The sequence below is a fragment of the Ovis aries genome, chromosome 1, assembly GCF_016772045.2.
Source record: "Ovis aries strain OAR_USU_Benz2616 breed Rambouillet chromosome 1, ARS-UI_Ramb_v3.0, whole genome shotgun sequence".
Lineage (NCBI taxonomy): Eukaryota > Metazoa > Chordata > Mammalia > Artiodactyla > Bovidae > Ovis > Ovis aries.
In genome coordinates this window covers 220716340-220729315 of record NC_056054.1, presented here as the reverse complement: position 1 = coordinate 220729315, position 12976 = coordinate 220716340, and the positions used below count along the sequence as shown (strand labels likewise).

General features: G+C 38.7%; 1 protein-coding gene across 3 annotated transcripts in view; it reads right to left on the bottom strand.

Annotated features, from left to right (window-relative positions):
- The window catches only part of ZBBX (zinc finger B-box domain containing), a 122266-nt gene extending 110816 nt beyond the window's left edge, over nucleotides 1-11450 (bottom strand). For all 3 annotated transcript variants that reach the window (XM_012099993.5, XM_012100010.5, XM_004003191.6), the window contains exons 1-3: nucleotides 11365-11450; nucleotides 9135-9240; nucleotides 941-1054 (exon numbers count right to left, since the gene is read on the bottom strand). In XM_012099993.5, coding sequence (XP_011955383.3) covers nucleotides 941-1008 — 68 coding nt within the window. In that variant the 5' untranslated portion in view covers nucleotides 1009-1054; nucleotides 9135-9240; nucleotides 11365-11450. The remainder of the gene's footprint in view (nucleotides 1-940; nucleotides 1055-9134; nucleotides 9241-11364) is intronic.
- Nucleotides 11451-12976: the final 1526 nt, after the last annotated feature.

Here is a 12976-nt window from a genome sequence, read left to right as displayed (position 1 = left end):
AACCTGTATGCAGGTCAGGAAGCAACAGTTAGAACTGGACATGGAACAACAGACTGGTTCCAAATAGGAAAAGGAGTACGTCAAGGCTGTATATTGTCACCCTGCTTATTTAACTTCTATGCAGAGTACATCATGAGAAACGCTGGGCTGGAAGAAGCAAAAGCTGGAAGCAAGATTGCTGGGAGAAAGATCAATAACCTCAGATATGCAGATGACACCACCCTTATGGCAGAAAGTGAGGAGGAACTAAAAAGCCTCTTAATGAAAGTGAAAGAGGAGAGTGAAAACATTGGCTTAAAGCTCAACATTCATAAAACTAAGATCATGGCATCTGGTCCCATCACTTCATGGGAAATAGATGAGGAAACAGTGGAAACAGTATCAGACTTTATTTTGGGGGGATCCGAAATCACTGCAGATGGTGACTGCAGCCATGAAATTAAAAGATGCTTACTCCTTGGAAGGAAAGTTATGACCAACCTAGATAGCATATTCAAAAGCAGAGACATTACTTTGCCAACAAAGATCCGTCTAGTCAAGGCTCAGTGTAGTTAGTGATTTCTTTTCCCTGTTTAAAGGTTTCTCACCTTGACAGTCTCTCTCAAATTCAACTTCTTTCAGTTCCTCAGGGTGATTCTTTTATAATTTTGAATAAGTGTTAGTAAAATTAGTAACTGTTAAATTGCTTCAATAGTTGATGATCCCAATTTGCATAGATTCTTGTGCCATAAATATTTTTAGTCCTCATTTTAAACCATGATAGATTTATAATATTTCAAACCTACTCTTATAAAAATAGAGCAATGTGAAGAAAATGGAGATGAGAATTGACAAAATTTAACTTCAACTCTAACAGTTTCACATCAAAAGTATTTAAATTATAATATATAGAAACTTTAGCAACTGCTTCTACTTAAGTAATAAACATATATGTACTTACTTATATTTTAGCTTTACAGAATTTCCAGGTTTTCCCCGTGGAAGAACCACAAAATCTTTGGTGTTCATGATTTTCTTAGTATTACCTAAAGATTATTGTGATTTTTGAAAACTTCTGAAAAAGTAAGAAAGGCAAAAGATTACTTCAGAGGTAAAATGATTACATTACAAATTTGAAACTACATATAATTCAGGAAAACTTTTAAACCAGAAATAATTTTGAGAGAAGAGGTCAAATCAAAGGTTAAGCAACAAGAAATTATTATATATGCTAAATATAAGTTATACAAATATTTACATACTAATACAGCTATAGCTATAACATATCTGATGGAACAAAAATTTTACCAAAAATTACAAAGCACAAGACTGTGGAAACGTTCAACTGAAAGTGAAGAATAAATTCATTAAAACAAAAAGAGCACATATTCTGACTCTTTCTATGATTAAGATTACAAAAATATACATATCAGATATTTGTTCCCAGACAAAAATAAAATCCAGAGCTAAATATAGTGAAAAGAACCTTAGAAACACAATTCAAGCTCAAAAACTTTGTGTGTGTATATATATATATATATATATATATATATGATAATGTAAAATAAGAATTAAGGTATGCAGTAATTACCCTAAGGCAGTCTAATAATCTCATTTATCAAAAAACTGTAACAATACTCTGCCTACAATCAGAAATTAGCATATTTAGAAAGAATTTTTCAACAAGAAATGAAACAGAAAAAGATTTTTTGCCTAACTCCAAGTTAACCAGAAAATTAAATTATTCAGAACACCCTATTTCCTGAGTATCTTAGTTATTCAGGGTTCTAGAATCATTTACTCTGTAACGCTGAATTACTGAATCTCATGCACAACTATTGAGCTTCCGTGGTGGCTCAGTTGGTAAAGAATCCGCCCACAGTGTGGGAGACCTGGGTTCAATTCCTGGGTTGGGAAGATCCCTTGGAAGAGGGCATGGCAATCCACTCCACTATTCTTGCCTGGAGAATCCCCAAGGGCAGAGGCACCTGGCAGGCTGCAGTCCATGGGGTCGCAAAAGAGTTGAACACAACTGAGCAACTAAGCACAGCATATGCACAATTATTAGATTTTTACATGAATAAAAACTTTCAAAGTTCAGACACTCTTAAATATAAGAGGCAATATCATAGAGTCCATAGTATAAATGCTCAAACTATCTGATACCATCATTTTATATATGCGCTCATAACCCCTACAAATATTTATTCAGGCTCTATTATACGCACAGCACTAAACTGAGAGATATGAGGGACTCAAGGAGAAGATCTGCCTTCTGGCTCACATAGTGTAGAGTCAAACAGGGCACAAAAGATCTATATATAAACACCATAAAACAAGGTAGGAATTACAAAAGGCTATAAGAAGGCTTTTGTATAATTACAAAAGATATAAGAAGGGAGCCAAAGAAGAGATCAAGCTGGCTAGCATTTAACCTGGGGCTTTAATGTGAAAGGAGGCTAATATATGAACATGTGGATTGGATGAACTTTCTTCACCGCGGGGGGAAAGCAGCTCTTGAATGGAGAGGGGAAAGTAGGTGTAAATTTGGAAACATAGGCTGAGGCCCAATATGGGTGACTTAAGTGCCTAGTTAAAGCATTTGGAATACAGAATACAGAATGTAGCTAATGAGAGTCCCTGATAAAACCTGTGTTTTTTTAACCTTCTATTTTGCACTGAAGTATAGTGGATTAACGAACAATGTTGTGACACTCTCAGGTGAACAGCGAAGGGACCGAGCCACATATATACGTGTGACCATTCTCCCCAAACTCCATCCCATCCAGGCCACACACAGCATTGAACAGAGCTCCACGTGCTATACAGTGGGTCCTTGCTGGTTATCCATTTTAAACACAGCAGTGTGTGTATATCCACCTCAAACTCCCCAACTATGCCCTTCTCCCATCCGTTCTCCACCCCTGAAACCATGTTAGTTCTCCAAGTCTGTAGGTCTCTTTCTGTTTTGTAAGTAAGTTCACTTGTATCATTTCTTTTTAGATTCCACGTATAAAGGATGTTATATGATATTTCTCCTTCTTTTTCTGACTGACTTAATTCAGTATGAAAATTTTATAAGGAAGAACAGGAAATAAATCTGGAAGCTTTGCTCAAAGACTCAGGAGAGACAGCATCAGAGTAGCAGTGAGTGAAGTGAAAGTTGCTCAGTCATGTCTGACTCTTTGTGACCCCGTGGACTATACAGTCCATGGAATTTCCCAAGCCAGAATACTGGAGTGGGTAGCCTTTCCCTTCTCGAGGGGATCTTCCCAACCCTGAGTAAATAGAGTATCAAGTGTAATAAAATAGGAGTAATCAAATGTAAATCTATTGTAATGTTAAAGTCCACACAATCGAATGAATCTAATCTCTGGGGGGTTATTTTATAATTTCAATGATGCAACCACTGATCAAAACATTTTTGGAATGTCCGTTTTGAGACTGTCTGCTGAGTTCACAAACAAACAAATCTACTTTGCTATTCCTCCTTCAAAACTAAAAATGATACTGTCCAGCAGGAGCAACTATTCTGTTCACTCAAATCTAGTTTCAAATTACTCTGCCTCCAGAAATCAAATCGAGCCTGGAAGGGTAGATTTTTACTACTTTGGAAAAATTCTGAAGGAATTTATTCTTTGAAGAGAATTCCAAAATGGAATTATACAAAATAATTTTACATTGTAAGTAACGTAATGGCTCTATCATGAGACTAGGTTTATTTGCGCCTTCAATCAACAGTTATTCAGCTGCTCCTTTCTGATGCATATTGCGAGTCCTGAAGTCACAATGGTAAATAAGACATGGTTTCTTCCCTCAAAGAACTCACAATCAAAGGGGAAAATCACACAAATAAAGACAATACCGTGGGACATTCTGAAAGGAGAAAGTACTAGGAGAGACATCAAACTCAGACTCATTTATCCACCATCCGGTCCTGTATTTCAAAGCTGAAATCAGTGTCAAAGAGAACTAAAGAAATCACAGGAATGAAAATCCAAATTTGCTTTCTTTGTAGGTAAAACTTTCGTCTCATTTCTATCAAACAGAGGCTACAAAAGATATCTTTTTAAAAATTCTAGAACATAGAGTAACATATTCTATATATCCTTTTTTGGTTTTTATCAGAAATCCAACTGCCAGATCCTCAATCTGCTGTCAGTAAGTTTTCCATGAAAAGTTCCATAATGTAATCATTATCATTACCGTTAAAAAAAAGAATCCCCCAAATTAATATGTCTGATTAATTACAATAACTTAAATTGCCTTAGTTTCATTTATGCATTGATATATACAATACAATTTTATATGTGTATGCACATTATGCGTAAAGCTGAACGGATACATGAAGACAGAAATAAATGAAAGAAAAATCTGTAAATTTCATTAGGGTAAGATAATTCAGATTTAGAGCTCTGCTGATAATGTTACTTAACCAGTAAATAGGCTTATTCAGTGGGCATTTCACTTCACTGAATGCAATTAGTAAGGCTTCTTCTCAATTAAAGGTTTTATCAAGTCACACACATGAGTCAATTTTCTCACATGAAGAAAAAAGGAAAAATATAATTGTGAGTCATGCTGTTCTGCCTATTTCCTTTCCTAAAACCAACAGAGAATTAGTCACCTTTGCTGAGACAACAAGGCTATAACAACGCGAGCAGGAAGAATAGCAAAGCACAAAACTTCAGTCTCCTAACGGAACCAGGGGAATACAGATAAACTATTATGCAAACCTCATAATTCCATATGTCCTTTGATCAATATTTTTTTCTTAAAACTTAAGAGCAAAATTTCAGTAGTTGCTTGGAAAGTTTTCTCGTTACCTGATTTATTAGACTGCGTCATTTTTCTGTCCTCAACTTTGTTCTCCCCCAGATACGTATACACAATATGACCCAGAACGGCTCAGGTATTTTGTTTGTAAGTCAGTTTACAGTGTTGTGGTGATTTTGGTCATCCAACAATGCAAATTAATCATAATTATATGTATATGTCCCTTCCCTCCTGAGCCTCCCTCCCCTCTCCCCATTCTGCACCTCTAGGTCATCACAGATCACCAGGCTGGGCTCCCTGTGTTATTTAGCACCTTCCCAGTATTTCACACATGATAGTGTATGTATCTCGATGCTACTTTCTTAGTTCATCCCACCCTCACCTTCCCCTGTTGTGTCCACAAGTCTATTCTCTGCTAGGTTCATCAGTACCATTTTTCTAGATTCCATATATATGTGTTATCGTATGATACTTGTTTTTCTGACTTCACTCTGTATAAGAGGCTCTAGGTTCATCTACCTCACTACATTGACTCAAACGCTTTCCTTTTTTATAGCTAACTTTCCATTGTATAAATGCATCATCACTTCTTTACCCATTCGTCTCTCATGGACATCTAGGTTGCTTCTATGTTCTGACCATTGTAAATATTGCTCCAGTGAACACTGGGGTACGTGTGTCTCTTACAATTGTGGTTTTCTCAGGGCATATGCCCAGTAGAGGAATTCCTGGGTCATGGTAGATTTATTCCCAGTTTTTTTTATGGAATCTCCATACAGTTTTCCATAATGACTGCATCAGTTTGCATTCCCACCAATAGACAGATGGCCAAAAAACACATGAAAAGATGATTAATATTGCTCATTATTCAGTTCAATTCAGTTCAGTCCAGTTCAGCCTCTCAGTTGTATCCGACTCTTTGCGATCCCATGAATCACAGCACACCAGGCCTCCCTGTCCATTAGCAACTCCCAGAGTTCACTCAAACTCATGTCCATCGAGTTGGTGATGCCATTCAGCAATCTCATCCGCTGTTGTCCCCTTCTCCTCCTGCCCCCAATCCCTCCCAGCATCAGAGTCTTTTCCAATGAGTCAACTCTTCACATGAGGTGGCCAAAGTACTGGAGTTTCAGCTTCAGCATCAGTCCTTCCAATGAACACCCAGGACTGATCTCCTTTAGGATGGACTGGTTCGATCTCCTTGCAGTCCAAGGGACTCTCAAGAGTCCTCTCCAAACCACAGTTCAAAACCATCAATTCTTTGGTGCTCAGCTTTCTTGACAGTCCAACTCTCACATCCATACATGACCACTGGAAAAACCATAGCCTTGACTAGATGGACCTTTGTTGGCAAAGCAATATCTCTGCTTTTCAATATACTATCTAGGTTGGTCATGGCTTTCCTTCCAAGGAGTAAGTGTCTTTTAATTTCATGGCAGCAATCACCATCTGCAGTGATTTTGGAGCCCCCTCAAAAATAAAGTCTGACACTGTTTCCACTGTTTCCTCATCTATTTCCCATGAAGTGATGGGACCAGATGCCATGATCTTCGTTTTCTGAATGTTGAGCTTTAAGCCAGCCTTTCACTCTCCTCTTTCACTTTCATCAAGAGGTTCTTTAGTTCCTCTTCACTTTCTGCCATAAGGGTGGTGTCATCTGCATATCTGAGGTTATTGATATTTCTCCCAGCAATCTTGATTCCAGCTTGTGTTTCTTCCAGCCCAGCATTTCTCATGATGTACTCTGCATAGAAGTTAAATAAGCAGGGTGACAATATACAGCCTTGACGTACTCCTTTTCCTATTTGGAACCAGTCTGTTGTTCCATGTCCAGTTCTAACTCTTGCTTCCTGACCTGCATACAGGTTTCTCAAGTGGCAGGTCAGTTGGTCTGATACTCCCATCTCTTTCAGAATTTTCCATAGTTTGTTGTGATCCACATAGTCAAAGGCTTTGGCATAGTCAATAAAGCAGAAATAGATGTTTTTCTGAAACTCTCTTGCTTTTTCCATGATCCAGCGGATGTTGGCAATTTGATCTCTGGTTCCTCTGCCCTTTCTAAAACCAGCTGGAACATCTGGAAGTTCACGGTTCACATACTGCTGAAGCCTGGCTTGGAGAATTTAGAGCATTACTTTACTAGCGTGTGAGATGAGTACAAATGTGTGGTAGTTTGAGCATTCTTTAACATTGCCTTTCTTTGGGATTGGAAAGAAAACTGACCTTTTCCAGTCCTGTGGCCACTGCTGAGTTTTCCAAATTTGCTGGCATATTGAGTGCAGCACTGCAAATCAAAGCTACAACGGTAAAGGTATCACCTACACCAGTCAGAATTGCCATCATCAAAATAATCTACAAACAATGTATTCTGGAGAGGAAGTGGAGAAAAGGGAACCCTCCAGCCTATGATGTTCTAAATGATCCTTTTTCATAAGTTCCCACTTTGGGAAAGCAATCCAAAGATCTAGGCCTGCCACCACAAAATGGAAACAAGAAATTTACTAATGGAAACTCAAAGTATTCAAAAGTTGCCCTCGGCAAAGACAATTTACCATCACACCATTGGCAGAATGGGCTATTTGGGAAACCACTGTTTTCATGTAACAGAAAACTTATCTTTTCTAAGGTTAGTTGATTCTTCTAACCATCCAGATAATCTTAGACCTGAAGATTTAAAAGTCAATAAATAAGGATTTTTCCTTACTTTAGCACACACTAAAGGGGTCTAATAAGCAAGCTGTTTTGAATAGATTAAAATGCTTACCATAGTACTAAGAATTAAAGACCCAAGCAGGAAATATTAAATGAAAATGAATTTAATTAAAACTGCTTAAATTAATAAAAAATGGTAATATTTTATCTATCTGATATGATCCTTATTTTAAATACATATATATTACATATGCAATATATTTTAATATTAAAATATAATATTATGTTATATATAATATTTTAAAATTAGCATCTTTTTTAAAAGCTAAAGAAAGGACTATAAACACACATCCATAACATAATATCTTGTGCTTGAGTGGCCTACTAAATAAGTACATGTCATTTTCTCCTACCATGGGCTCTGAAAGCAAATCAGGGATTAATATCATGGCTGCATTCAATATTTCAGCCAATTAAGATAATTAGGCACTCCCTCACAGCACTAAATGGTACCCAAGTCACCCTTTTTTTACCTTCTATGTGCAGGTTCCTTTACAAAAAACTGAAAAAGTTTGGCTTTACATCAAGGGGTAAGATATCCTTTTAAAATAATTTCTAAAACTGAAAAGAAGTTCTGTGAAAATGACAATGGGATGTTACTAGCCATAAAAAAGGAATGAAATGGACCTAGAGGTTATAATGGTAAGTGAAGTAGTGAAAGTGTTAGTCGCTCAGCAGTGTGTAGCTCTTTGCGACCCCATGGACTGTAGCCCACCAGGCTCCTCTGTCCATAGCATTCTTCAGGCAAGAATACTGGAGTGGGTAGCAATTCCCTTCTCCAGGGTAATCTTCCTGACCCAGGGAACGAACCTGCATCTCTTTGCAGGCAGAAATTTTACTGTCTGAGTCACCAGGGAGGAAAAAAGACAAACATCATATGATATCACTTATATGTGGAATCTAAAAAAAATGATACAAATGAAATTGCTTACAAAACAGAAAGAGACCCACAGACATAGAAAACAAACTTATGGTTACCAAAAGGGAAAGGGTAAGAGAAAGGATAAAATATACAGACTACTATATACAAAATAGATTACCAACAAGGACCTACTGCATAGCGCAGAAAACTATACTCAATATCTTGTAATAACCTATAATGAAAAGGATCTAAAAAAGAGTGTATATATACATATATATGAATTATTTTGCTGTACACCTGAAAACCAACACAACACTGTATATAAACTACATTTTAATATATTTCTTATATAAAATAAAAATGATAATATTAAAAGATACCGAGTTTATACTTAAGAGACCTTTGTGTAACAGGGGTCTGAGCCTCTTTGTTTATCCAGTGTAAGATGCTGTGGGCCTCCTCCTCCCTAATTTGCAGAATATCAAACAAAATCTCTGATTCGTGGCTATAAAGCTGTGAGCTCTTAAAGGGCTTCAGAGAGCTCAGGGTTCAGGGAAAGGGGTAGTCTTAGAAACTACCTTGAGAAGTGAGTGAGGGGAGCAGTAAGGCTCTGCTTTATTCATAGCTGCTCTGATTTCAAGTCTGTTTTTAACAAAATGAGCCTCTGGGGCAGACTTAAACTCTTCTGGAGCTTAAAAAGTCATTTGAAAGGCACAATAATAAAGTAATGGGTAATTATTATTACTTCTATATCAACAAAAACTTTATATGATTACATATAATGTTATAACTTTATAAACCATACCTTTCAGAAACTTAAGTCCTTTTATATATTGATAGTCTATTTCTCCCATCCATTCTCATACATGCCACTGTTATCCAAGGTGTTCTCTTGTGAATATCTTTCAGGCCTAGAAAAATTAAGGCACCCATCAAAGATTGGTGACAAACCAGAAGTTATGATTTTATTCTCAGTCCTGTTAGATCCTCTTTGGACTTAAAATCTACAACTTAAAATAACTAATCTATATCATTCAAATTTTTCCCACTATTGTAACTTAACCTGTCATAAAAAGAACTGTTTAACCAAAACTATTTTCTAAATTTTACAGCAACTTATTTAGACACCACTGAAACCCTAGTGCATGTCAAATTGCTCCCATGTAGTTAGTCTCTAAATAGTTCCCCCTAAACACAAGGAAAAAATACCTAGCTACTCTGCTTAGTAGTTAAGATCTTCCATTATACATTCCAAGCTTCCTAAGCCTTATGCATTATTTTCCACTTTTTCAGCTCACCACCCTTATTTTGTCAGTGCCCAGTTCAAAGGCCACCTCTATCATGAAGGTTTCTTCCATTAGAAGTGAGATTCTGTCCTTTAAGAACATGTGTAATAATGTGTATTACACTTATTTGCTACTATATGCTGTCTTGTGTTATTTATTTTTTTGCTGCTTTGCTTATATAAAGGTTATTTCCCGAAGTATCCCAAATATTTGAAGGCAGACCTACCACTGAACTTTGAATCCCCAGCAATTAGTAGAGTGCCCACAGTGTACTAACAGTAATAATGTGCTGCTGCTGCTAAGTCACTTCAGTCGTGTCCAACTCTGTGTGACCCCATAGACGGCAGCCCACCAGGCTAAACCTATCCCTGGGATTCTCCAGGCAAGAACACTGGAGTGGGTTGCCATTTCCTTCTCCAATGCAAGAAAGTGAAAAGTGAGAGTGAAGTCGCTCAGTCGTGTCCAACTCTTAGCAACCCCATGGACTGCAGCCTACCAGGCTTCTCCGTCCACGGATTTTCCAGGCAAGAGTACTGGAGTGGGGTGCCATTGCCTTCTCCAACAATGTGCTAGTTTTTAGTATTTAATTTTTTCCCACTGCTTTAAATTCAATGAATAATCTACCCAACGGGAAAAAAAATTAAAACAAACACACCCTCTTTTCTACTTCAACAGATCATTTTGTTTTCTCTTTTCCATGTGTCATATACCAGGTAAAGCACTGAGGAACAAAGTGAACCAGGCAAGGATAGTACTAACCCTCATTAAACTTACACTCTGATGGAGGTAGGAAAAAATTTAAAAGCAAGCAATTGTGGGAAGTATTAAGTGATTTGAAGGAAATAAAGGACCAAGATTCTTTCAAATAACTGATTTGTGACACAGCTGGCAATATTATGGGAGGTCAGGACAGACCTCTAGCACTCTAGACAAGGTGCTAGAGGGAAGCAGAGGTAGGTGTGTGTGTGTATGTTTAGGTGTGTGTGTGTGTATGTTTAGGTATGTGTGTGCGTATGTTTGTGTGTGTATGTGTTTCGTCTTCCATAAACATAGTTAGCATAGTTCTAATCCTGGGTAGCCAACTTTATACTGTTTTAACGTCTTGCTACCTCTGCATATATAAACACTTGTAAGTGAACGTATATATCTGAGCTCCTCTAACGCTGACTGGAGAAAGAAAAAACTTCCACAGCTTCAGATTTCTCAGGAATCTGTCACCCCTCACCAAGATCTTTACTTGGGAAGAGTTGACTTCTAAGAATGAAGTGCCTGCATGTGGCTGCCCAGGCAGAAGGAAGGTCACAAAAGGGGCGTGAAAATGATTTGTCAGGGAACGAAATTTTTCAAGATTCAAAAGACTTCATTCAAAAGACCTCATTCTTCAGTCTGCATTATAGAAAGGGTACAAGTGATGTGAAGAAGCCCCAAGTTTCACTATCTGGGGTTCACCCCCATTCATGAATCCAATAGCATCACTGCCTGAAGAGTCTTTTGTTTGGAGAAAAGACGCTCAACTCCGGAAGTCAGGCCACTTCCTGCAGCCCGCGTGCTTGGCCCAGTGTAAGATACACGGCAGGTGCTCAACTAACACCTGCTGGGCCTGCACCACCCCCCCTCCCCGAGCTTCCCCGGAGTCCAGTCTCCTTTCCTGCCGTCCCGCCCGCTCCTGCACCACCCAGACCCAGCGCGCTGCCCGCTAAGCTGACTGCGAAGCCCACCGCCCGCCGCTAACGCAACCAGCCGACCCACCTGGAGCCCCCAGACGTCGGCGTCACCCTAGCAAGCCGCAGCCAGCAGCCCAAAGCTTCCGCCTTGGTCTCCTTGGTTACCGCGTTACCTCGGTACCCATAGCAACCAAAAGGCTTGGTACTGTGGCCGTCGGCCCGCAGAGGGAGCAAGAGAGCCCTTTAGAATAGGAGGAAGAAGGAGAGAGCGGAAGAGAAAGAGAAAAGGGAAAGGGCAGGTACTGTAAGCTTCGTGCCCTTGTGCCCGAGTGGGTAACAGTTGGCTAACACTGAGCCCCTGCTATATTCTAGAAAGTTTGAGTAACAGCACAAAATTACAGAGCTAGCAAATGGCAGACTCACGAAGAATTAACCCAAGCAGTTTAGAACTCTCACATACATTCTGTTCAGTTGCTTATTGGCAAAGTCAGGACTAGAATCTAAGCCTTTGACAAGCCTAAAACGCTCTTTTCCTTACATCAAATATACAACACATGGGGGCGGGGGTGTAATAGTTGAGAGAGAGAGAGAGAATCAACACACTTCTCAACTTTTCCCTTCCAGAGAGTCACCGGTGGTGAACTTATTTTTGGCTTCCTAAATATGCTGTAGTTTTTAATCTCTGTTTTTACAGCAGCAGCAGGAAATATGCTGTAGTTTCTAATCTCTGGTTTTACTTACGCTGCAAGTAGGATGTCTGGTTTGTTCTGCTGAGCTGGGCTTAGTCTCTCATTCATGTCCGACTCTTTGCCACCCCATGGACAATATAGCTCCCCAGGCTCCTCTGTCTATGGGGATTCTCCAGGCAAGAATACTGGGGTGAGTTGCCATGCCCTCCTCCAGGGATCTTCCCAACCCAGGGATTGAACCCAGGTCTTCTGCATTGCAGGCAAACTCTTCACCGTCTGAGCCATCAGGGGTTTGTTCTGCAGTCAGTCTAAAAAATGTCTAAGTTCATCCACACTGTATCTTATTACTGGACTAATAATCTCAACTCCTCAGCAATAGCTGAAATACTAACTCTTGCAACACTGCTTTCCACATTAATGTGCCTGTCAATATCTATTTAAGAACACATCAAATGTTTTCACTTGATAGATTCAACAGTATAAGATTATAACCAGCATAGATGAGAAAAGACAATGATAGCCATGCAGCTATGACTGGGCTTAGAAATGAGGGGAGAGTTGAGCTTGAATCCTGGTCCTGCCACAATTCACCTGCTGTGGGATCTTGAGTCAGTTGTAAGGCCCAGTTTAACTGGTTACATAAGGTAACCATTGGTTTAGCCCACATATGATGTAACATGAAAGATTAAATGAAACAATGTATTTAAGTTTTTAGCACTAAACCACAGTAGATGCTAAATGGTTGAAAAATAGTGGTAATTTTGCAGCTATGGTGGTTATCTTAGTGCTCATGGTATAAATTTACCAAGTCCTTCCTTTAAATCTAGTGCAATGACAAATTTCAAGTGAATGTGTAATACTACTAGAAGTTTCTTGTGCAAGACTGTATTTTTCAGGCAGCTGTGCTCTTTGAATTGCCTGGAAAGTTATTTCTAGCATTCTTCTCTTCATTCATTCATCCATTCGTTTATTTATTTATTCAACAAATATTTCTTGAGTTCCAGGTCC